Below are 27069 nucleotides of genomic sequence, written 5' to 3' on the forward strand. Positions count from 1 at the left end.
CATCCTCCATAGTCTTGGCCTCAGTACTTTAGATAATCCCATCCTGCCGTAGTTCTTGGCCTCAGTACTTTAGATTAAATCCCATCCTGCCGTAGCCTTGGCCTCAGTACTTTAGATAAATCCATCCTGCCGTAGCCTAGGCCTCAGTACTTTAGATAAATCATCCATCCGTGTCTTCGCCTCAGAACTTTAGATAAATTCCATCCTGCCGTAGCCTTGGCCTCAGTACTTTAGATAAACCCTAACCTGCCGTACCTTGGCCTCAGTACTTTAGATAGATCCCATCTTGCCTTCGCTGTATCCTTGTCCTCAGTACTTTAGATAAATCCCATCCTGCCGTAGTCTTGGCCTCAGTCTTTAGATAAATCCCATCCTCGAAGTCTTGGTTCAGTACTTTAGATAAATCCCATCCTGCCGTAGTTTTGGCCTCAGTACTTTAGATATCCCATCCTGCCGTAGCCTTGGCCTCAGTACTTTAGATAAATCCCATCCTGCCGTAGTCTTGGCCTCAGAACTTTAGATAAATTCCATCCTGCCGTATCCTTGGCCTCAGTACTTTAGATAGATCCCATCTTGCCTTAGCTGTGGCCTTGGCCTCAGTACTTTATATAGATCCATCCTGCCTGTATTGGCCTCAGAACTTTAGATAAATCCCATCCTGCCGTAGCCTTGGCCTCAGTACTTTAGATAGATCCTATCTTGCCTTAGCTGTGGCCTTGGCCTCAGTACTTTATATAGATCCCATCCTGCCGTAGTATTGGCCTCAGAACTTTAGATAAATCCCATCCTGCCGTAGTCTTGGCCTCAGTACTTTGATAAATCCCATCCTGCCATAGTCTTGGCCTCAGTACTTTAGATAAATCCCATCCTGCCGTAGCCTGGCCTCAGTACTTTAGATAAATCCCATCCTGCCGTAGACTTGGCCTCAGTACTTTAGATAAATCCCATCCTGCCGTAGTCTTGGCCTCAGTACTTTAGACAGATCCCATCTTGCCTTTGCTGTGGACTTGGCCTCAGTACTTTAGATAAATCCCATCCTGCCGTAGTTTTGGCTCAGTACTTTAGATAAATCCCATCCTGCCGTAGCCTTGCCTCATTACTTTAGATAAATCCCATCCTGCCATAGCCTTGGCCTCAGAACTTTAAATAAATCCCATCCTGCCGTAGTCTTGGCCTCAGAACTTTAGATAAATCCCATCCTGCTGTAGTCTTGGCCTCAGTACTTTAGATTAATCCCATCCTGCCTAGTCTTGGCCTCAGTACTTTAGATAAATCCCATCCTGCCGTAGCCTTGGCCTCATACTTTAGATAAATCCCATCCTGCCGTAGTCTTGGCCTCAGTACTTTAGATTAATCCCCCTGCCGTAGCCTTGGCCTCAGTACTTTAGATAATCCCCCTGCCGTAGTCTTGGCCTCAGAACTTTAGATAAATCCCATCCTGCCATAGTCTTGCCTCAGTACTTTAAATAAATCCCTTCCTGCCGTAGTCTTGGCCTCGTACTTTAGATAAATCCCATCCGCCGTAGACTTGGCCTCAGTACTTTAGATAAATCCATCCTGCCGTAGACTTGGCCTCAGTTACTTTAGACAGAACCCATCTTGCCTTTGCTGTGGACTTGGCCTCAGTACTTTAGATAAATCCCATCCTGCCGTAGTTTTGGCCTCAGTACTTTGATAAATCCCATCCTGCCGTAGCCTTGGCCTCAGTACTTTAGATAAATCCCATCCTGCCGTAGTCTTGGCCTCAGAACTTTAGATAAATTCCATCCTGCCGTATCTTGGCCTCGTACTTTAGATAGATCCATCTTGCCTTAGCTGTGGCCTTGGCCTCAGTACTTAAATAAATCCTTCCTGCCGTGTTCTTGGCCTCAATACTTTAGATAAATCCCATCCTGCCATAGTCTTGGCCTCAATACTTTAGATAAATCCCATCCTGCCATAGTCTTGGCCTCAGTACTTTAGATTATCCCATCCTGCCGTAGTCTTGGCCTCAGTATTTAGATTATCCATCCTGCCGTAGCCTTGGCCTCAGTACTTTAGATAAATCCCATCCTGCCGTAGCCTAGGCCTCAGTACTTTAGATAAATCCCATCCTGCCGTAGTCTTCGCCTCAGAACTTTAGATAAATTCCATCCTGCCGTAGCCTTGGCCTCAGTACTTAGATAAACCCTAACCTGCCGTAGCCTTGGCCTCAGTACTTTAGATAGATCCCATCTTGCCTTCGCTGTATCCTTGTCCTCAGTACTTTAGATAAATCCCATCCTGCTTAGTCTTGGCCTCAGTACTTTAGATAAATCCCATCCTGCCGAAGTCTTGGTTCAGTAATTTAGATAAATCCCATCCTGCCGTAGCTTGGCCTCAGTACTTTAGATAAATCCCATCCTGCCGTAGCCTTGGTGCCTTACTTTTGATAGATCCCATCTTGCCTTAGCTGTGGCCTTGACCTTAGTATTTAGATAGATCTTTGCCTCACGCTAGTCCCCCTTAAATATAGCGGATCCCTTGCTCACACCCTCTTAAGCCTTGGCCCCACCCATCTCTTTAAGCATTCACATGTGAGGCCATGTGCTAAACAGAGTAAGGTAGGTGTATAAACAACCAAAGATTTCAAGACTAAAAGTGGTGACAGTAGTAGCCCACAATAAGGAAAAACTCCAGGTAAAAATACACTTCATCTAGTCCCTATATCATAATCTGACTTTGGTGCAGGTCATGTTGTTCCTCACATTACCGTCTCTGATAAACACAACACTATATCAAATAAAACCAACGTTTATTTGTCACATACACAGGATACAGAAGGTGTAAACGGTACAGTGAAATGGTTACTCGTATATTTGCATAGTAGCAATATCAAAAATAGGAAGTGTCCAGATAAATATTGTGTAAATATTTTATAATTATTAGATGATTCTTACCCAGACAACTTGTCTAAATTGATGGGTCATGTGAAGGAAATGCTATAACCACCCCTAGCTAAGTGGATTGGTCGCTATTGTCTAGACATGTTCATGAAATACACTAGATGGCCGTAATCCACCCCAGACACACCTGGCTAACTTGATGGGTCATGTAATCACCTGGTATCTTTATAGACAGAACCCATCTTGCCTTTGCTGTGGACTTGGCCTCAGTACTTTAGATAAATCCCATCCTGCCTTAGTTTTGGCCTCAGTACTTTAGATAAATCCCATCCTGCCGTAGCCTTGGCCTCAGTACTTTAGATAAATCCCATCCTGCCGTAGTCTTGGCCTCAGAACTTTAGATAAATTCCATCCTGCCGTATCCTTGGCCTCGGTACTTTAGATAGATCCCATCTTGCCTTAGCTGTGGCCTTGGCCTCAGTACTTTAGATAAATCCCATCCTGCCGTAGTCTTGGCCTCAGAACTTTAGATAAATCCCATCCTGCCATAGTCTTGGCCTCAGTACTTTAAATAAATCCCTTCCTGCCGTAGTCTTGGCCTCAATACTTTAGATAAATCCCATCCTGCCATAGTCTTGGCCTCAATACTTTAGATAAATCCCATCCTGCCATAGTCTTGGCCTCAGTACTTTAGATTAATCCCATCCTGCCGTAGTCTTGGCCTCAGTACTTTAGATTAATCCCATCCTGCCGTAGCCTTGGCCTCAGTACTTTAGATAAATCCCATCCTGCCGTAGCCTAGGCCTCAGTACTTTAGATAAATCCCATCCTGCCGTAGTCTTCGCCTCAGAACTTTAGATAAATTCCATCCTGCCGTAGCCTTGGCCTCAGTACTTTAGATAAACCCTAACCTGCCGTAGCCTTGGCCTCAGTACTTTAGATAGATCCCATCTTGCCTTCGCTGTATCCTTGTCCTCAGTACTTTAGATAAATCCCATCCTGCCGTAGTCTTGGCCTCAGTACTTTAGATAAATCCCATCCTGCCGAAGTCTTGGTTCAGTACTTTAGATAAATCCCATCCTGCCGTAGTTTTGGCCTCAGTACTTTAGATAAATCCCATCCTGCCGTAGCCTTGGCCTCAGTACTTTAGATAAATCCCATCCTGCCGTAGTCTTGGCCTCAGAACTTTAGATAAATTCCATCCTGCCGTATCCTTGGCCTCAGTACTTTAGATAGATCCCATCTTGCCTTAGCTGTGGCCTTGGCCTCAGTACTTTATATAGATCCCATCCTGCCGTAGTATTGGCCTCAGAACTTTAGATAAATCCCATCCTGCCGTAGCCTTGGCCTCAGTACTTTAGATAGATCCTATCTTGCCTTAGCTGTGGCCTTGGCCTCAGTACTTTATATAGATCCCATCCTGCCGTAGTATTGGCCTCAGAACTTTAGATAAATCCCATCCTGCCGTAGTCTTGGCCTCAGTACTTTAGATAAATCCCATCCTGCCATAGTCTTGGCCTCAGTACTTTAGATAAATCCCATCCTGCCGTAGCCTTGGCCTCAGTACTTTAGATAAATCCCATCCTGCCGTAGACTTGGCCTCAGTACTTTAGATAAATCCCATCCTGCCGTAGTCTTGGCCTCAGTACTTTAGACAGATCCCATCTTGCCTTTGCTGTGGACTTGGCCTCAGTACTTTAGATAAATCCCATCCTGCCGTAGTTTTGGCCTCAGTACTTTAGATAAATCCCATCCTGCCGTAGCCTTGGCCTCATTACTTTAGATAAATCCCATCCTGCCATAGCCTTGGCCTCAGAACTTTAAATAAATCCCATCCTGCCGTAGTCTTGGCCTCAGAACTTTAGATAAATCCCATCCTGCTGTAGTCTTGGCCTCAGTACTTTAGATTAATCCCATCCTGCCGTAGTCTTGGCCTCAGTACTTTAGATAAATCCCATCCTGCCGTAGCCTTGGCCTCAGTACTTTAGATAAATCCCATCCTGCCGTAGTCTTGGCCTCAGTACTTTAGATTAATCCCATCCTGCCGTAGCCTTGGCCTCAGTACTTTAGATAAATCCCATCCTGCCGTAGTCTTGGCCTCAGAACTTTAGATAAATCCCATCCTGCCATAGTCTTGGCCTCAGTACTTTAAATAAATCCCTTCCTGCCGTAGTCTTGGCCTCAGTACTTTAGATAAATCCCATCCTGCCGTAGACTTGGCCTCAGTACTTTAGATAAATCCCATCCTGCCGTAGACTTGGCCTCAGTACTTTAGACAGAACCCATCTTGCCTTTGCTGTGGACTTGGCCTCAGTACTTTAGATAAATCCCATCCTGCCGTAGTTTTGGCCTCAGTACTTTAGATAAATCCCATCCTGCCGTAGCCTTGGCCTCAGTACTTTAGATAAATCCCATCCTGCCGTAGTCTTGGCCTCAGAACTTTAGATAAATTCCATCCTGCCGTATCCTTGGCCTCGGTACTTTAGATAGATCCCATCTTGCCTTAGCTGTGGCCTTGGCCTCAGTACTTTAAATAAATCCCTTCCTGCCGTAGTCTTGGCCTCAATACTTTAGATAAATCCCATCCTGCCATAGTCTTGGCCTCAATACTTTAGATAAATCCCATCCTGCCATAGTCTTGGCCTCAGTACTTTAGATTAATCCCATCCTGCCGTAGTCTTGGCCTCAGTACTTTAGATTAATCCCATCCTGCCGTAGCCTTGGCCTCAGTACTTTAGATAAATCCCATCCTGCCGTAGCCTAGGCCTCAGTACTTTAGATAAATCCCATCCTGCCGTAGTCTTCGCCTCAGAACTTTAGATAAATTCCATCCTGCCGTAGCCTTGGCCTCAGTACTTTAGATAAACCCTAACCTGCCGTAGCCTTGGCCTCAGTACTTTAGATAGATCCCATCTTGCCTTCGCTGTATCCTTGTCCTCAGTACTTTAGATAAATCCCATCCTGCCGTAGTCTTGGCCTCAGTACTTTAGATAAATCCCATCCTGCCGAAGTCTTGGTTCAGTAATTTAGATAAATCCCATCCTGCCGTAGCCTTGGCCTCAGTACTTTAGATAAATCCCATCCTGCCGTAGCCTTGGTGCCAGTACTTTTGATAGATCCCATCTTGCCTTAGCTGTGGCCTTGACCTTAGTATTTAGATAGATCTTTGGCCTCACGCTAGTCCCCCTTAAATATAGCGGATCCCTTGCTCACACCCTCTTAAGCCTTGGCCCCACCCATCTCTTTAAGCATTCACATGTGAGGCCATGTGCTAAACAGAGTAAGGTAGTGTAGTAAACAACCAAAGATTTCAAGACTAAAAGTGGTGACAGTAGTAGCCCACAATAAGGAAAAACTCCAGGTAAAAATACACTTCATCTAGTCCCTATATCATAATCTGACTTTGGTGCAGGTCATGTTGTTCCTCACATTACCGTCTCTGATAAACACACACTATATCAAATAAAACCAACGTTTATTTGTCACATACACAGGATACAGAAGGTGTAAACGGTACAGTGAAATGGTTACTCGTATATTTGCATAGTAGCAATATCAAAAATAGGAAGTGTCCAGATAAATATTGTGTAAATATTTTATAATTATTAGATGATTCTTACCCAGACACACTTGTCTAAATTGATGGGTCATGTGAAGGAAATGCTATAACCACCCCTAGCTAAGTGGATTGGTCGCTATTGTCTAGACATGTTCATGAAATACACTAGATGGCCGTAATCACCCCCAGACACACCTGGCTAACTTGATGGGTCATGTAATCATCTGGTGAAGTGGAGTCTTTTGTTTAGACATGTAGCTAGCTAGCTAAACAGTTAACCTAATGGTGCTTTCAAGACAACTGGGAACTTGGAAAAATAGAGGTCAAATCATGACGTCTGTGATGTTCATGTCGGAAAGTCCGGGCTCTAGAAAGAGACCCGAGTTCCCGAGTTGAAATTCTGAGTTGGATGATCGTTAAAAAATAAATTTCCCCAGTGGGAGCTACTTTTTTTCCCTCGAGTTCTTAGTTGTCTTAAACAAACTGAAGTCAGAAGTCAGAGATTTCCGAGTTCTCAGTTGTTTTGAATGCGGCAATAATCCCAACCCGTACTACTAGCAATACAAACTGATTGTCATAGCTAGCCACCACGCATGAAACTGCAGGTAGCTAAAGCTAGCCAATTAGGTTCAATGTTAGCTACCATTAGGCTGTGTGTTCTCTTTTTGACTCCCTCCGCATATTTACAATCAAACGCCAGAATTTTCTCCATCTCCTTAGCTATATTTTTCTGCTTCCACCGGGCATTCCACAGATTTCAAAACTTGGTCAACTTCTGTTGATCATTGTTGATCACCGTTTCAGAAGACTCTACAACGTCTGGTTCAATTCAAATGTTCTGACCTAAATCAGGGATTTGCTCATCGTCTGATTTAGAGTCAGCGTGGCATGATCGTCCTCCAGGAAAGTGGAGAGAAGCAGCAACACTTTTACCGTTATTCTTAATATCTTTCAAAAAAGCTGCAGTAGAAAGGATTACTTACACATACTGACCAGCTCATGTTATAGACAGAAGCCTGCTACATGGCAGACCAATCCGAACTCATCTCTCGGCATGTCCAACCAAGCCATTATCTCAGCCAATCATGATTAGTGGGAAGGTTCCTGCCTTTTTCCGTGGCTAAACCAACTAGGCTCGTAATTTAACAATTTTATTCATATTTACAGATGGCATACACGTTTGTTATTAAGGCGCATGAATTTCACATGTTCCAGAAGGCATTTCTGCCCCAAAATGTTTACAAATGCCTTTACAAATGCCTCTCCTGTGAAGTAGTGACGTGCGACATTCACCTGTCTTCCTGAAATGAGTCACAAATGTGCAAAAGGACGTTGCTACCCAGGCGCTAAAATGTCTCTCTCCTCACATAATCAATATCGTCAATGGATGATTGGGCGATAGAAACCAGATAGAAACTGATGATTGAGCATGTGATTTGACATCAGGATGAAGGCGAAGAGGATGCTTGAATTTAGAACAATAGTGTAAAGATGAGGAAGATTTGTGGCCATTGTGGGCGGTCTAATTATTTAATTATGAAAGGCTGGAAATTGAAGATAATTTCCACTCAGAGAGTCAAATCAGACACTGAGTACAACATACTACGTGTGTGTAGTTCACAACGGCAAGTCGAATCAAACGAATGGACATGATCTGGAGTCGGATAGGGGATCAGATATCGAGTTTGACATCGACGTTGCAATGTTTCCGACGAAGAGTCTTCATTTGTTTCGAGCCTCCGCCTCAGACGCCTGAGCCTCGTCGCAGAAAGACCAGAACAGTGTGGGACGACCATCCCAACGTAAGACAAGAGTCTGGCAGAGAAGACGAGGCGGCTTGGAAAAGTGAACTAACAGAGACGGGAGCTGCCGCCCTCTACACAACACAACATACCAGCAGAGCTGTACTCCACCTCAGCGATGTCAGAGTGGTAAAGCTAACTGTATTGATCCTCAACAGCAGTATCATAACAGATGTATTGATCTACATCAGCAGTATCATAATGGATGTATTGATCTACATCAGCAGTATCATCATGGATGTATTGATCCTCAACAGCAGTATCATAATGGATGTATTGATCTACATCAGCAGTATCATCATGGATGTATTGATCCTCAACAGCAGTATCATAATGGATGTATTGATCTACATCAGCAGTATCATCATGGATGTATTGATCTACATCAGCAGTATCATCATGGATGTATTGATCCTCAACAGCAGTATCATAATGGATGTATTGATCTACATCAGCAGTATCATCATGGATGTATTGATCTACATCAGCAGTATCATAATGGATGTATTGATCTACATCAGCAGTATCATAATGGATGTATATTCAGTTCAACTGGTCACCATTCAGTGTATGTGTGACTGGCCTGTCTTTCCTAGCCTTTCCTCCACCCTACTGTCCTGACACGACCCACTGTCCTGACACGACCCACTGTCCTGACACGACCCACTGTCCTGACACGACCCACTGTCCTGACACGACCCACTGTCCTGACACAACCCCCTGTCCTGACACAACCCAATGTCCTGACACAACAACCAGACACGACCCACTGTCCTGGCACAACCTAATGTCCTGACACAACCCACTGTCCTGGCACAACCTAATGTCCTGACACAACCCACTGTCCTGACACAACCCAATGCCCTGACACAACCCACTGTCCTGACACAACAGACTGTCCTGACATGACCCAATGTCCTGACACGACCCACTGTCCTGACACAACCCACTGTCCTGACACAACCCAATGTCCTGACACGACCCACTGTCCTGACACGACCCACTGTCCTGACACGACCCAATGTCCTGACACGACCCACTGTCCTGACACGACCCACTGTCCTGACACGACCCAATGTCCTGACACGACCCACTGTCCTGACACAACCCAATGTCCCCACACAACCCAATGTCTTGTCACAACCCACTGTCCTGACACAACCCAATGTCCTGACACGACCCACTGTCCTGACACAACCCAATGTCCCGACACAACCCAATGTCTTGTCACAACCCACTGTCCTGACACAACCCAATGTCCTGACACGACCCACTGTCCTGACAAGACCCAATGTCCTGACACAACCCACTATCCTGACACGACCCAATGTCTTGTCACAACCCACTGTCCTGACACAACCCAATGTCCTGACACGACCCACTGTCCTGACACAACCCATCAGATATTGTTTACTCTCGGTTGAGCCTCATACAGATAGGCGTTAAATAACCACCGTCTCTGTATGATGGACTCTGTTGCCCGATGTTGGTGTCGGGCAGAGAAGCGGAGCAAGGGGGATCGCACTCCGATCCAGGTGCTGTGACATCGTCGTATGAATGCCTCGGCTGATGGCACCCCCGCTTTGAGGCGTCCACCTCTACCACAAAGGGACGAGTAGGATCAGGATGAACGAGGATGGGTCCAGAGGTGAAACGTCCCTTGAGCTCCATGAATAGCCTGTCAGCTTCGGGGGTCCAGCAAAAACTGGTCTGGGATTTGCAAGTTAGGACCAAAGTTGTGTATAAAACGCCTGTAAAAATTGTCAAACCCGAGGAACCGCTGGACCTGCTTGAGTGAGGTTGGACGGGATCAGTCGGCAACTGCCTCACTCTTTACGGGGTCCATTTGGATGCCAGCGGTAGAGATAATGTGAACCAGGAAGGAAATCTGGGATACGTGGATCTCATGCCGTGCCGAAGTCATGCCAAAGGGCATGACTAAATACTCATAGTGGCCACTAGGGGTGTTAAAGGCAGTCTTCCACTCATCTCCCTCCCTGATTCTCACCAGATCATAAACGTTGCGGAGGTTCAGTTTGGGCCTCTTGTACCAACTCCAATGTGGAGGATATCAGGGATAGGGGGTAACGATTCTGATGATAATCTGGTTCAGCCCTCTGAAGTTGATGCAAGGATGCAGGCCTCCATCCTTCTTACCCTCAAAGAAGAAGCCTGCACCAGCAGAGGATGTAGAGGGGTGAATGAAACCTGCCTCCAGTGACTCCCAGATGGAATTGTCCATGACTGCTGCTTCAGGGGTTGAAAGGGAGTACAGACGACCCCGGGGAGGTGTGGCACCGGGTAGGAGTTCTGTGGCACAGTCGTAAGGATGATGAGGGGGAAGTGTGGCAGCCCGGTTCTTACTGAAGGCCCCCCAGAGGTCGAAGTATTTGGGACGGAGAACACAAAAAGTGTTGGTCTTCAAGGGAGGCAGGAGGACACGGCGAGGCCCTTGGTGGAGGTCTTAGACATTTACTCTGGCAGTCCTTACCCCAGTCTAGTAGGTGTCCAGTGGACCAGGAAACAAATGGGTTATGTAGCGCTAGCCAGGGGTAACTTAGGATAAAGGGGTTCTTTGGAGCAGTCTCAGAGTGGTTCACCCCAACCTGCAGTAGAATGGGCTTGGTCAAATATTCCACCTGACCACAGCCAATGGGGTGTCCATTGAGGGCTTGAATCTGCAGAGGGATGGGACATTTCATGCAAGGAATCTGTAACTCTCTGGCAAAGTCTTGATCAATGAAATTATCCGCTGCCCCGGAGTCCACAAAGGCTTGGAATCTTGTGCTGACGGTTGTCCCAGTGGAGGGTAGGAACAGACTGGTTAGCCGTGAGGTAACTGCACAGCTCGTCAGGGTCTCCCCCTGTCCGGGCGTTTCCCGTCAGCTCTGGGCAGGGAGCACGGAGACGGCCGAGACCTCCGCCGTAGAGGCAGCAGCCTTCGCACATGCGCCTGTCATGCTCCTGTGGGCTCAGACGTGCGTGACCCATCTGCATGGGATCCTCCATGCTGCGCTCGGTGGGCTTGGGGTGCTCAGGAAACCCGAAATGCTCTAGTGGTGTCCCGGATGCGCTTGTCAAGCCTGATTGCTAGCGTTATCAGGGACTTGAGGTTCTCTCCCAGTTCCCGAGCGGCCAGTTCATCTTAGATGGAGTTGGACAGACCCTGGTGGAAAGCGGTAACCGGTGCCTCCGTATTCCACCCACTCTCGGTGGCGAGGATGCGGAACTCAATGGCAAAGTCAACCACTGGTCTGGCCCCTTGGCGGAGGTTGAACAGTCGGCTGGCCGCTTCTCATCCGCCGAATGGGTGGTCAATTACTCGTCGCAACTTAGCGGTGAAGGCAACAATGAAGTATAGTATATATAGTATAATAGTGGTTATATAGTATAATAGTGGTTATATAGTATGATAGTGGTTGTATAGTAAAATAGTGGATATATAGTATAATAGTGGTTCTATAGTATAATAGTGGTTATATCGTGGATATATAGTATAATAGTGGATATATAGTATAATAGCGGTTATATAGTATACTGGGGGTTATGTAGTATTGTTAGTGGTTATATAGTATAATAGTGGATATATAGTATAATAGTGGTTATATAGTATAATAGTGGTTCTATAGTATAATAGTGGTTATATAGTATTGTTAGTGGTTATATAGTATAATAGTGGTTCTATAGTATAATAGTGGTTATATAGTAAAATAGTGGTTATATAGTATAATAGTGGTTATATCGTGGATATATAGTATAATAGTGGTTATATAGTATAATAGTGGTTCTATAGTATAATAGTTGTTATATAGTATAATAGTGGTTATATAGTATAATAGTGGTTCTATAGTATAATAGTGGTTATATAGTATAATAGTGGTTCTATAGTATAATAGTGGTTATATAGTATAATATTTTATTTTTTAATTTTTATTTCACCTTTATTTAACCAGGTAGGCTAGTTGAGAACAAGTTCTCATTTGCAACTGCGACCTGGCCAAGATAAAGCATAGCAGTGTGAACAGACAACAACACAGAGTTACACATGGAGTAAACAATAAACAAGTCAATAACATGGTAGAAAAAAAGAGAATCTATATACAATGTGTGCAAAAGGCATGAGGTAGGCAATAAATCGAATAATTACAATTTAGCAGATTAACACTGGAGTGATAAATCATCAGATGATCATGTGCAAGTAGAGATACTGGTGTGCAAAAGAGCAGAAAAGTAAATAAATAAAAACAGTATGGGGGTTAGGTAGGTCAATTGGGTGTGCTATATACCGATGGACTATGTACAGCTGCAGCGATCGGTTAGCTGCTCAGATAGCAGATGTTTAAAGTTGTTGAGGGAGATAAAAGTCTCCAACTTCAGAGATTTTTGCAATTCGTTCCAGTCGCAGGCAGCAGAGAACTGGAAGGAAAGGCGGCCAAATGAGGTTTTGGCTTTAGGGATGATCAGTGAGATACACCTGCTGGAGCGCGTGCTACGGGTGGGTGTAGCCATCGTGACCAGTGAACTGAGATAAGGCGGCAATAGTGGTTATATAGTATAATATATAGTATATATAGTATTATATAGTATAATAGTGGTTATATAGTATTGTTAGTGGTTCTATAGTATAATAGTGGTTATATAGTATAATAGTTGTTATATAGTATAATAGTGGTTATATAGTATATTAGTGGTTATATAGTATACTAGTGGTTATATAGTATAATAGTGGTTCTATAGTATAATAGTGGTTATATAGTATAATAGTGGTTATATAGTATAATAGTGGTTATATAGTATAATAGTGGTTATATAGTATAATAGTTGTTATATAGTATAATAGTGGTTATATAGTATAATAGTTGTTATATAGTATAATAGTGGTTATATAGTATAATAGTGGTTATATAGTATACTAGTGGTTATATAGTATAATAGTGGTTATATAGTATAATAGTGGTTCTATAGTATAATAGTGGTCATATAGTATAATAGTGGTTATATAGTATAATAGTGGTTATATAGTATAATAGTGGTTATATAGTATTGTTAGTGGTTCTATAGTATAATAGTGGTTATATAGTATAATAGTGGTTATATAGTATAATAGTGGTTATATAGTATAATAGTGGTTATATAGTATAATAGTGGTTATATAGTATAATAGTGGTTATATAGTATTGTTAGTGGTTTTATAGTATAATAGTGGTTCTATAGTATAATAGTGGTTATATAGTATAATAGTGGTTATATAGTATAATAGTGGTTATATCGTGGATATATAGTATAATAGTGGTTATATAGTATAATAGTGGTTCTATAGTATAATAGTGGTTATATAGTATTGTTAGTGGTTCTATAGTATTATAGTGGTTATATAGTATAATAGTGGTTATATAGTATAATAGTGGTTCTATAGTATAATAGTGGTTATATAGTATAATAGTGGTTCTATAGTATAATAGTGGTTCTATAGTATAATAGTGGTTATATAGTATAATAGTGGTTCTATAGTATAATAGTGGTTATATAGTATAATAGTGGTTATATAGTATAATAGTGGTTATATAGTATAATAGTGGTTATATAGTATTGTTAGTGGTTATATGGTATAACAGTGGTTATATAGTATAATAGTGGTTATGTAGTATACTAGTGGTTATGTAGTATAATAGTGGTTATATAGTATACTAGTGGTTATATAGTATAATAGTGGTTATATAGTATAATAGTGGTTATATAGTATAATAGTGGTTATATAGTATACTAGTGGTTATATGGTATAATAGTGGTTATATAGTATAATAGTGGTTATGTAGTATACTAGTGGTTATATAGTATAATAGTGGTTATATAGTGGATATATAGTATAATCGTGGTTATATAGTATAATAGTGGTTATATAGTATACTAGTGGTTATATAGTATACTAGTGGTTATATAGTATAATAGTGGTTATATAGTGGTTATATAGTATACTAGTGGTTATATAGTATACTAGTGGTTATATAGTATAATAGTGGTTATATAGTATACTAGTGGTTATATATATGCTTGTGAATGTGGGGTTGGGGATATAGGTGTGTATAATAGTGGTTATATACTAGTGAATGTGGGGGTTGGGGACGGAGGTATGAGGGAATAGATGGAGTGATAAGAAAGCCTATTAATAAACTGATGTAACAGTGTCACTACGGGGGGAAAATAAACAGTGATGGAAGGGGAAGTAGGCTATACCTTCCACCCACCCCACCCCCTCCCTCCGACTGTGTCTGACTGACTGACTCATCACTGGAGGCAGTGGACACTAGTGTTTCACTGCCTCCAGTCCCCAGGCAACCACAGCCCTGTCCTGTCTTACTGGGATACGACTGCTATTGATGCCCTCCACAATGCTTGTCCAAACTCCCCTCATCCATGGAGGCAAGCCTAGTCCCCATCACCAGAATACCCTCCAAAATGCTTGTCCAAACTCCCCTCATCCATGGAGGCAAGTCTAGTCCCCATCACCAGACTACCCTCCAAAATGCTTGTCCAAACTCCCCTCATCCATGGAGGCAAGCCTAGTCCCCATCACCAGAATACCCTCCAAAATGCTTGTCCAAACTCCCCTCATCCATGGAGGCAAGCCTAGTCCCCATCACCAGACTACCCTCCAAAATGCTTGTCCAAACTCCCCTCATCCATGGAGGCAAGCCTAGTCCCCATTACCAGACTACCCTCCAAAATGCTTGTCCAAACTCCCCTCATCCATGGAGGCAAGCCTAGTCCCCATTACCAGACTACCCTCCAAAATGCTTGTCCAAACTCCCCTCATCCATGGAGGCAAGCCTAGTCCCCATCACCAGACTACCCTCCACAATGCTTGTCCAAACTCCCCTCATCCATGGAGGCAAGCCTAGTCCCCATCACCAGACTGCCCTTCAAAATGCTTGTCCAAACTCCCCTCATCCATGGAGGCAAGCCTAGTCCCCATCACCAGACCTCTCTCCACAATGCTTGTCCAAACTCCCCTCATCCATGGAGGCAAGCCTAGTCCCCATCACCAGACTACTCTCCACAGTGCTTGTCCAAACTCCCCTCATCCATGGAGGCAAGCCTAGTCCCATCACCAAACTGCCCTCCAAAATGCTTGTCCAAACTCCCCTCATCCATGGAGGCAAGCCTAGTCCCCATCACCAGACTACTCTCCACAATGCTTGTCCAAACTCCCCTCATCCATGGAGGCAAGCCTAGTCCCCATCACCAGACTACTCTCCACAATGCTTGTCCAAACTCCCCTCATCCATGGAGGCAAGCCTAGTCCCCATCACCAGACTACTCTCCACAATGCTTGTCCAAACTCCCCTCATCCATGGAGGCAAGCCTAGTCCCCATAACCAGACTACTCTCCACAATGCTTGTCCAAACTCCCCTCATCCATGGAGGCAAGCCTAGTCCCCATCACCAGACTACCCTCCACAATGCTTTCCAAACTCCCCTCATCCATGGAGGCAAGCCTAGTCCCCATCACCAGACTACTCTCCACAATGCTTGTCCTCACTCCCCTCATCCATGGAGGCCAGCCTAGTCCCCATCACCAGACTACCCTCCAAAATGCTTGTCCTCACTCCCCTCATCCATGGAGGCAAGCCTAGTCCCCATCACCAGACTACCCTCCACAATGCCTGTCCTCACTCCCCTCATCCATGGAGGCAAGCCTAGTCCCCATCACCAGACTACCCTCCACAATGCCAACCCAATATTCCCTGCAACACCAAGCCAGCGCAGTCCCCAGCTCCAGGCTCTGTGTCCTGTATGTTGGATGGTATTATGGCATGTGGAGCAGCTCTGCACTGTGTGTGAACAGGATCACATTTAAAATCAATGTCGTCAATTCTCATCTGCTTCTATCTCGGGTCCATCTTGTCATAATATTGAGTTGAGATGTCTGTTTGGAGCACCACTGTAGAGGGATGTTTACTCCCTATGCAGAGAACAGAGACAGAGAGCATAGAGAAAGAACGAACAGAGAGAGGAGAGAAAGTGAGAATGGAGAGAGAGAGAGCAGAGAGAGCAGCGGTGAGAGAGAGCAGAGAGAGCGCAGCAGATGGGATCTCTGCTCTCCTGTGTGTGGTTTAGCTCATATAGGATCTCTGCTCTCCTGTGTGTGGTATAGCTCATATAGAATCTCTGCTCTCCTGTGTGGTTTAGCTCATATAGGATCTCTGCTCTCCTGTGTGTGGTTTAGCTCATTTACATTTACATTTAAGTCATTTAGCAGACGCTCTTATCCAGAGCGACTTACAAATTGGTGCATTCACCTTATGATATCCAGTGGAACAACCACTTTACAATAGTGCATCTAACTCTTTAAGGGGAGGGGGGGGGGGGTTAGAAGGATTACTTTATCCTATCCTAGGTATTCCTTGAAGAGGTGGGGTTTCAGGTGTCTCCGGAAGGTGGTGATTGACTCCGCTGACCTGGCGTCGTGAGGGAGTTTGTTCCACCAATGGGGTGCCAGAGCAGCGAACAGTTTTGACTGGGCTGAGCGGGAACTGTACTTCCTCAGAGGTAGGGAGGCGAGCAGGCCAGAGGTGGATGAACGCAGTGCCCTTGTTTGGGTGTAGGGCCTGATCAGAGCCTGAAGGTACGGAGGTGCCGTTCCCCTCACAGCTCCGTAGGCAAGCACCATGGTCTTGTAGCGGATGCGAGCTTCAACTGGAAGCCAGTGGAGAGAGCGGAGGAGCGGGGTGACGTGAGAGAACTTGGGAAGGTTGAACACCAGACGGGCTGCGGCGTTCTGGATGAGTTGTAGGGGTTTAATGGCACAGGCAGGGAGCCCAGCCAACAGCGAGTTGCAGTAATCCAGACGGGAGATGACAAGTGCCTGGATTAGGACCTGCGCCGCTTCCTGTGTGAGGCAGGGTCGTACTCTGCGAATGTTGTAGAGCATGAACCTACAGGAACGGGTCACCGCCTTGATGTTGGTTGAGAACGACAGGGTGTTGTCCAGGATCACGCCAAGGTTCTTAGCACTCTGGGAGGAGGACACAATGGAGTTGTCAACCGTGATGGCGAGATCATGGAACGGGCAGTCCTTCCCCGGGAGGAAGAGCAGCTCCGTCTTGCCGAGGTTCAGCTTGAGGTGGTGATCCGTCATCCACACTGATATGTCTGCCAGACATGCAGAGATGCGATTCGCCACCTGGTTATCAGAGGGGGGAAAGGAGAAGATTAATTGTGTGTCGTCTGCATAGCAATGATAGGAGAGACCATGTGAGGATATGACAGAGCCAAGTGACTTGGTGTATAGCGAGAATAGGAGAGGGCCTAGAACAGAGCCCTGGGGGACACCAGTGGTGAGAGCACGTGGTGCGGAGACAGATTCTCGCCATGCCACCTGGTAGGAGCGACCTGTCAGGTAGGACGCAATCCAAGCGTGAGCCGCGCTGGAGATGCCCAGCTCGGAGAGGGTGGAGAGGAGGATCTGATGGTTCACAGTATCAAAGGCAGCCGATAGGTCTAGAAGGATAAGAGCAGAGGAGAGAGAGTTAGCTTTAGCAGTGCGGAGCGCCTCCGTGACACAGAGAAGAGCAGTCTCAGTTGAATGACTAGTCTTGAAACCTGACTGATTTGGATCAAGAAGGTGATTCTGAGAGAGATAGCAGGAGAGCTGGCCAAGGACGGCACGTTCAAGAGTTTTGGAGAGAAAAGAAAGAAGGGATACTGGTCTGTAGTTGTTGACATCGGAGGGATCGAGTGTAGGTTTTTTCAGAAGGGGTGCAACTCTCGCTCTCTTGAAGACGGAAGGGACGTAGCCAGCGGTCAAGGATGAGTTGATGAGCGAGGTGAGGTAAGGGAGAAGGTCTCCGGAAATGGTCTGGAGAAGAGAGGAGGGGATAGGGTCAAGCGGGCAGGTTGTTGGGCGGCCGGCCGTCACAAGACGCGAGATTTCATCTGGAGAGAGAGGGGAGAAAGAGGTCAAAGCACAGGGTAGGGCAGTGTGAGCAGAACCAGCGGTGTCGTTTGACTTAGCAAACGAGGATCGGATGTCGTCGACCTTCTTTTCAAAATGGTTGACGAAGTCATCCGCAGAGAGGGAGGAGGGGGGAGGAGGGGGAGGAGGATTCAGGAGGGAGGAGAAGGTGGCAAAGAGCTTCCTAGGGTTAGAGGCAGATGCTTGGAATTTAGAGTGGTAGAAAGTGGCTTTAGCAGCAGAGACAGAAGAGGAGAATGTAGAGAGGAGGTAGTGAAAGGATGCCAGGTCCGCAGGGAGGCGAGTTTTCCTCCATTTCCGCTCGGCTGCCCGGAGCCCTGTTCTGTGAGCTCGCAATGAGTCGTCGAGCCACGGAGCAGGAGGGGAGGACCGAGCCGGCCTGGAGGATAGGGGACATAGAGAGTCAAAGGATGCAGAAAGGGAGGAGAGGAGGGTTGAGGAGGCAGAATCAGGAGATAGGTTGGAGAAGGTTTGAGCAGAGGGAAGAGATGATAGGATGGAAGAGGAGAGAGTAGCGGGGGAGAGAGAGCGAAGGTTGGGACGGCGCGATACCATCCGAGTAGGGGCAGTGTGGGAAGTGTTGGATGAGAGCGAGAGGGAAAAGGATACAAGGTAGTGGTCGGAGACTTGGAGGGGAGTTGCAATGAGATTAGTGGAAGAACAGCATCTAGTAAAGATGAGGTCAAGCGTATTGCCTGCCTTGTGAGTAGGGGGGGAAGGTGAGAGGGTGAGGTCAAAAGAGGAGAGGAGTGGAAAGAAGGAGGCAGAGAGGAATGAGTCAAAGGTAGACGTGGGGAGGTTAAAGTCACCCAGAACTGTGAGAGGTGAGCCATCCTCAGGAAAGGAACTTATCAGGGCGTCAAGCTCATTGATGAACTCTCCAAGGGAACCTGGAGGGCGATAAATGATAAGGATGTTAAGCTTGAAAGGGCTGGTAACTGTGACAGCATGGAATTCAAAGGAGGCGATAGACAGATGGGTCAGGGGAGAAAGAGAGAATGTCCACTTGGGAGAGATGAGGATCCCAGTGCCACCACCCCGCTGACCAGAAGCTCTCGGGGTGTGCGAGAACACGTGGGCAGACGAGGAGAGAGCAGTAGGAGTAGCAGTGTTATCAGTGGTAATCCATGTTTCCGTCAGTGCCAAGAAGTCGAGGGACTGGAGGGAAGCATAGGCTGAGATGAACTCTGCCTTGTTGGCCGCAGATCGGCAGTTCCAGAGGCTGCCGGAGACCTGGAACTCCACGTGGGTCGTGCGCGCTGGGACCACCAGGTTAGAGTAGCAGCGGCCACGCGGTGTGAAGCGTTTGTATGGTCTGTGCAGAGAGGAGAGAAGAGGGATAGACAGACACATAGTTGACAGGCTACAGAAGAGGCTACGCTAATGCAAAGGAGATTGGAATGACAATCTCGAAACTACACGTCTCAATATTCGAAACTACACGTCTCGAATGTTCAGAAAGTTAAGCTTACGTTGCAAAAAATCTTATTGACTAAAATGATATAGTACTGCTGGCTGGTGAAATAGGCTAGCTAGCAGTGGCTGCGTTGTTGACTTTGTTTGAAAGTGTAGCTGGCTAGGTAACCTCTAACTGGCTAGGTAACCTCGACAATTACTCTAGACTACACAATTATCTTGGATACAAAGACAGCAAAGACAACTATGTAGCTAGCTAACACTACGCTAATCAAGTCGTTCCGTTGTAATGTAATAGTTTCTACAGTGTTGCTATTCGGTAGGAGTTGGCTAGCTAGCAGTGTTAGCTAGCAGTGTTGACTAGGTAGGAGAACGGCAGCGCGGCGGACGAAAATAGCTGGCTAGCTAACCGATAATTACTCTAAACTACACAATTATCTTAGATACAAAGACAGCAAAGACAACTATGTAGCTAGCTAACACTACACTAATCAAGTCGTTCCGTTGTAATGTAATAGTTTATACAGTGCTGCTATTCGGTGGCTAGCTGGCTAGCTGGCTAGCTAGCAGTGTTGACTACGTTACGTTAGAAGGACGAAAATAGCTGGCTAGCGAACCTCAATAATTACTCTAAACTACACAATTATCTTTGATACAAAGACGGCTATGTAGCTAGCTAAGATCAAACAAATCAAACCGTTGTACTGTAATGAAATGAAATGTAATACTACCTGTGGAGCGAAGCGGAATGCGGGATGCGACTACTCGCTCCAACCCGGAAGATGACTCTGGAAGAAGACTCTGTATGACTCTTATAGTTCAGACTATCACCTTCTTCAAGAGGTGACTATATATAAAACCAAAGAGTTATAGCTGACGTTCATTTAACAATCCCTTGAAAACGAAACGTAGTTGTCAATGGTTTAGCGCAGCTGGGGGCGTCCTTGCCCCCCAGCAGCCAAATCAGCTCATACAGGATCTCTGCTCTCCTGTGTGGTTTAGCTCATATAGGATCTCTGCTCTCCTGTGTGTGGTATAGCTTATATAGAATCTCTGCTCTCCTGTGTGTGGTTTAGCTCATACAGGATCTCTGCTCTCCTGTGTGTGGTTTAGCTCATATAGGATCTCTGCTCTCCTGTGTGTGGTATAGCTTATATAGAATCTCTGCTCTCCTGTGTGTGGTTTAGCTCATACAGGATCTCTGCTCTCCTGTGTGTGGTTTAGCTGATATAGAATCTCTGCTCTCCTGTGTGTGGTTTAGCTCATACAGGATCTCTGCTCTCCTGTGTGTGGTTTAGCTCATACAGGATCTCTGCTCTCCTGTGTGTGGTTTAGCTCATACAGGATCTCTGCTCTCCTGTGTGTGGTTTAGCTCATATAGAATCTCTGCTCTCCTGTGTGTGGTTTAGCTCATACAGGATCTCTGCTCTCCTGTGTGTGGTTTAGCTCATACAGGATCTCTGCTCTCCTGTGTGTGGTTTAGCTCATATAGAATCTCTGCTCTCCTGTGTGTGGTTTAGCTCATACAGGATCTCTGCTCTCCTGTGTGTGGTTTAGCTCATACAGGATCTCTGCTCTCCTGTGTGTGGTATAGCTCATACAGGATCTCTGCTCTCCTGTGTGTGGTTTAGCTCATACAGGATCTCTGCTCTCCTGTGTGTGGTTTAGCTCATATAGGAACTCTGCTCTCCTGTGTGTATTTGTGGTTTAGTTTGTGCTCAATGTGTGTGTTGTAACATGACGGTAATACAGCATCATTTATGTGGTAAATCTCTCAGGCGGTGTGGCTACAGCAAGGCCAAGCAGGAACCTGATGAAGAGAAGATACACTTCCACAACGGCCACAGTAAGTTACACACACACACACACACACACACACACACACACACACACACACACACACACACACACACACACACACACACACACACACACACACACACACACACACACACACACACACACACACACACACACACACACACACACACACACACACACACACAAACAGTATTGTATTTTATACTACACCACAGACTGTTAAACAGCCATCTCCAGCACATCAGAGGCTGCTGCCTATAGACATAGATTAGGAATCACTGGCCACTTTAATGAAAGGAAACACTAGTCACTTTAATCACATCTCCATATCTTGCATTACTCAACTCATATGTGTAAACTGTACTCTATACTATTCTACGGTCTCTTAGTCACTTTAATTGTTTGTAAATATTGCATCATCCGTCTCATATGTATATCCTGTATTCTATACTATGCCACTGTATCTTAGTCTATGCATTACTCATCTCATATGTATATCCTGTATTCTATACTATGCCACTGTATCTTAGTCCAATGCCATAAACATACACTACCGTTCAAACGTTTGGGGTCACTTAGAAATGTCCTTGTTTTTGAAAGAAAAGCTAATTGTTTTCCATTAAAATAACTTAAAATTGATTGGAAATACATTGTAGACATTGTTAATGTTGTAAATTACTTTTGTAGCTGGAAACGACAGATTTTTAAATGTAATATCTACATAGGCGAAAATAAGCCCATTATCAGCAACCAATCCCTCCTGTGTTCCAATGGCACGTTGTGTTAGCTAATCCAAGTTTATCATTTTAAAAGGCTAATTGATCACTAGAAAACCATTTTGCAATTATGTTAGCACAGCTGAAATCTGTTGGGCTGATTAAAGAAGCAATAAAACTGGCCTTCTTTAGATTAGTTGAGTATCTGGAGCATCAGCATTTGTGTGTTCAATTACAGGCTCAAAATGGGCAGAAACAAATAACTTTCTTCTGAAACTCGTCAGTCTATTCTTGTTCTGAGAAATGAAGGCTATTCCATGTGAGAAATTGCCAAGAAACTGAAGATCTCGTACAAGGCTGTGTACTACTCCCTTCACAGAACAGCGCAAACTGGCTCTAACCAGAATAGAAAGAGGAGTGGGAGGCCCCAGTGCACAACTGAGCAAGAGGACAAGTACATTAGAGTGTCTGAGAAACAGATGCCTCACAAGTCCTCAACTGGCAACTTCATTAAATAGTACCCGCAAAACACCAGTCTCAACGTCAACAGTGAAGAGGCGACTCCGGGATGCTGGCCTTCTAGGCAGAGTTGCAAAGAAAAAGCCGTATCTCAGACTGGCCAATTAAAAGTTTAAGATGGGCAAAAGAACACAGACACTGGACAGAGGAAGATTGAAAAATGTGTTACGGACAGACGAATCTAAGTTTGATGTGTTTGGATCACAAAGAAGAACATTCATGAGACGCAGAAAAAATGAAAAGATGCTGGAGTGCTTGACGCCATCTGTCAAGCATGGTGGAGGCAATGTGATGGTCTGGGGGTGCTTTGGTGGTTGACGCCATCTGTCAAGCATGGTGGAGGCAATGTGATGGTCTGGGGGTGCTTTGGTGGTTGACGCCATCTGTCAAGCATGGTGGAGGCAATGTGATGGTCTGGGGGTGCTTTGGTGGTTGACGCCATCTGTAAAGCATGGTGGAGGCAATGTGATGGTCTGGGGGTGCTTTGGTGGTTGACGCCATCTGTCAAGCATGGTGGAGGTAATGTGTTGGTCTGGGGGTGCTTTGGTGTTAAAGTGGGAGATTTGTACAGGGTAAAAGGGATCTTGAAGAAGGAAGGCTATCACTCCATTTTGCAACGCCATGCCATACCCTGTGGACGGCGCTTAATTGGAGCCAATTTCCTTCTACAACAGGACAATGACCCAAAGCACAGCTCCAAACTATACAATAACTATTTAGGTTAGAAGCAGTCAGATGGTATTCTGTCTATAATGGAGTGGCCAGCACAGTCACCGGATCTCAACCCTATTGAGCTGTTGTGGGAGCAGCTTGACCGTATGGTACGTAAGAAGTGCCCATCAAGCCAATCCAATTTGTGGGAGGTGCTTCAGGAAGCATGGGGTGAAATCTCTTCAGATTACCTCAACATATTGACAACTAGAATGCCAAAGGCCTGCAAGGCTGTAACTGCTGCAAATGGAGGATTCTTTGACGAAAGCAAAGTTTGAAGGACACAATTATTATTTCAATTAAAAATCATTATTTATAACCTTATCAACGTCTTGACTGTATTTCCTATTAATTTTTCAACTTGTGGAAAACAAGGACATTTCTAAGTGACCCCAAACTTTTGAACGGTAGTGTACTGTATATCGCCCTCCACGCCTAGAAGTATCTCCTTTCTCTCTCTAGTTATGTTCCCAGTGCATTCGAAAAACATTCAGACCCCTTCACTTTTTCCACATTTTGTTACATTACAGCTTTATTCTAAAATGGATTAAATTGTTTTCCCCCTCATCAATCTACACACAATACCCCATAATGACAAAAGAAAAACAGGTCTGTAGAAATTTTTGCAAATGTATTTTAAAATAAAAACTGAAATATTACATTTACATAAGTATTCAGACCCTTGACTCAGTACTTTCTTGAAGCACCTTTGGCAGAGATTACAGCCTCGAGTCTTCTTGGGTATGATGCCACAAGCTTGGCTCAACTGTATTCTGGGAGTTTCTCCCATTCTTCTCTGCAGATCCTCTCAAGCTCTGCAAGTTGGATTGGAAGCGTCGCTGCACAGCCATTTTCAGGTCTCTCAAAAGATGTTCGATCGGGTTCAAGTCTGGACTCTGGCTGGGCCACTCAAGGACATTCAGAGACTTGTCCCGAAGCCACTCCTGTGTTGTCTTGGCTGTTTACTTAGGGTCGTTGTCCTGTTGGAAGGTGAACCTTCGCCCCAGTGTGAGGTCTTGAACGCTCTGGAGGTTTTCATCAAGGATCGCTCTGTACATTGCTCCATTCATCTTTGCCTCAATCCTAACTAGTCTCCCAATCCCTGCCGCTGAAGTACATCCACACAGCATGATGCTGCCACAACCATGCTTCACCGTAGGGATGGTGCCATGTTTCCTCCAGATGTGACACTTGACATTCAGGCCAAAGAGTTCAATATTGGTTTCATCAGACCAGATAATCTGGTTTCTCATGGTCTGAGAGTCTTTAGGTGCCTTTTGGTAAACTCCAAGTGGGCTGTCATGTGCCTTTTACTGAGGATTGGCTTCCGTCTGGCCACTCTATCATAAAGGCCTGATTGGTGGAGTGCTGCAGAGATAGTTTTCCTTCTGGAAGGTTCTCCCATCTCCACAGAGGAACGCTAGAGCTCTGTCAGAGTGACCATCAGGTTCTTGGTCACCTCCCAGACCACAGCCCTTCTCCCCTGATTGCTCAGTTTGGCCATGCGGCCAGCTCTAGGAAGAGTCTTAGTGGTTCCAAACTTTTTCCATTTCAGAAATGGAGGCCACTGTGTTCTTGGGGGATCTTCAATGCTGCAGAAATGTTTTGGTACCCTTCCCCAGATCTGTGCCTCGACACAATCCTGTCTCGGAGTTCTACGGACAAGTCCTTCGAACTCATGGCTTGGTTTTTGCTCTGACATGTGCTGTCAACTGTGGGACCTTAAATAGACAGGTGTGTGCCTTTCCAAATCATGTCCAATCATGGTGCGGCTGGCTTCCGGGTAGGTGTTAAGAAGCATGTTTCGGAGGACGCATGACTCGATCTTTGCCTCCTGAGCTCGTTGGGGAGTTGCAGCAAAGAGACAAGATCGAAACAAAAAAATACACGAAAAAAAACACTGTATTTCTGTTTATGAACCTGTTTTCGCTTTTTCATGATGTGTGTAGATTGATGAGGTAGACAATTATTGAATCCATTTTAAAATAAGGCTGTAACGTAACAAAATGTGGAAAAGGTTAATGGGTCTGAATACTTCCGAATGCACTGTGTATGGACCCCGACGGGTGTGTACGTATATCGACCCCCACACTTATCAGTATGTCCCCTCTCTCTCTAGTTATGTACCCGGGGGTGCGTACATATATCGATCCCCACACCTACGAGGACCCCAACCAGGCCGTCCATGAGTTCGCCAAGGAGATCGATGTTTCCTGCATCACAATTGAGAGAGTCATTGGAGCTGGTGAGTGGAGTGTGTGTGTGTGTGTGTGTGTGTGTGTGTGTGTGTGTGTGTGTGTGTGTGTGTGTGTGGGTGTGGGTGTGTGTGTGTGTGTGTGTGTGTGTGTGTGTGTGTGTGTGTGTGTGTGTGTGTGTGTGTGTGTGTGTGTGTGTGTGTGTGTGTGTGTGTGTGTGTGTGTGTGCGTACACACTGTGGTTGAATATTTGTGTGTTTACATGTGTGTCTTCCAGGATGTGTTTTGGTTAACTGTGTTTCTATTCCAGGTGAGTTTGGGGAGGTGTGCAGCGGCCCCCTCCGCCTGCCTGGTAAGAAGGAGTTCCCAGTAGCCATTAAGACCCTGAAGGCAGGTTACACAGAACGACAAAGGCGGGACTTCCTAGGGGAGGCGTCCATCATGGGACAGTTTGATCATCCAAACATCATCCACCTGGAAGGCGTGGTCACCAAGAGTGCGTCTTGTTTCATATCATTCTGTCTGTAAAAATACAGTTGAAGTCGGAAGTGTACCTTGTGTTCCTAGCTCCAACAGTGCAGTAATTTCTAAGCATTCACAACAATACACACAAATCTAAAAGTAAAAGAACGCAATTAAGAAATATGTACAGTTGAAGTCGGAAGTTTACATACACCTTAGCAAAATACATTTAAACCCCCGTTTTTCACAATTCCTAACATTTAATCCTTGTAAAAATTCGCTATCTTAGGTCAGTTAGGATCACCACTTTATTTTAAGAATGTGAAATGTCAGAATAATAGTAGAGAGAATGATTTATTTCAGCTTTTATTTCTTTCATCACATTCCAGGTGGTTTAGAAGTTTACATACACTCAATTAGTATTTAGTATCATTGCCTTTAAATTGTTTAACTTGGGTCAAATGTTTTGGGTAGCCTTCCACAAGATTCCCACAATAAGTTTGGTGAATTTTGGCCCATTCCTTCTGACAGGGCTGGTGTAATGGAGTCAGATTTGTAGGCCTCCTTGCTCGCACACGCTTTTCAGTTCTGCCCACACATTTTCTGCAGGATTGAGGTCAGGGCTTTGTGATGGCCACTCCAATACCTTGACTTTGTTGTCCTTAAGCCATTTTTCCACAACTTTGGAAGTATGCTTGGGGTCATTGTCCATTTGGAAGACCCATTTGCGACCAAACTTTAACTTCCTGACTGATGTCTTGAGATGTTGCTTCAATATATCCACATAATTTTCCTTGCTATTGATGCCATCTATTTTGTGAAGTGCACCAGTCCCTCCTGCAGCAAAGCACCCCCACAACATGATGCTGCCACCCCAGTGCTTCAAGGTTGGGATGGTGTTCTTCGGCTTGCAGCATCCACCTTTTTCCTCCAAACATAACGATGGTCATTATGGCCAAACAGTTTTATTTTTGTTTTATCAGACCAGAGGACATTTCTTCAAAAAGTACGATCTTTGTCACCATGTG

The 27069-nt window shown here is 45.1% G+C and overlaps 1 protein-coding gene across 1 annotated transcript in view; it reads left to right on the plus strand.

Annotated features, from left to right (window-relative positions):
- LOC120044741 (ephrin type-A receptor 5) overlaps nucleotides 1–27069 on the plus strand; it is a 133607-nt gene that overhangs the window by 84681 nt on the left and 21857 nt on the right. The window contains exons 7-9 of the mRNA XM_038989421.1: nucleotides 21396–21463; nucleotides 25504–25629; nucleotides 25890–26075. Coding sequence (XP_038845349.1) covers nucleotides 21396–21463; nucleotides 25504–25629; nucleotides 25890–26075 — 380 coding nt within the window. The remainder of the gene's footprint in view (nucleotides 1–21395; nucleotides 21464–25503; nucleotides 25630–25889; nucleotides 26076–27069) is intronic.

Source organism: Salvelinus namaycush, chromosome 3 (genome assembly GCF_016432855.1).
Source record: "Salvelinus namaycush isolate Seneca chromosome 3, SaNama_1.0, whole genome shotgun sequence".
In the NCBI taxonomy this organism is placed as follows: Eukaryota; Metazoa; Chordata; class Actinopteri; order Salmoniformes; family Salmonidae; genus Salvelinus; species Salvelinus namaycush.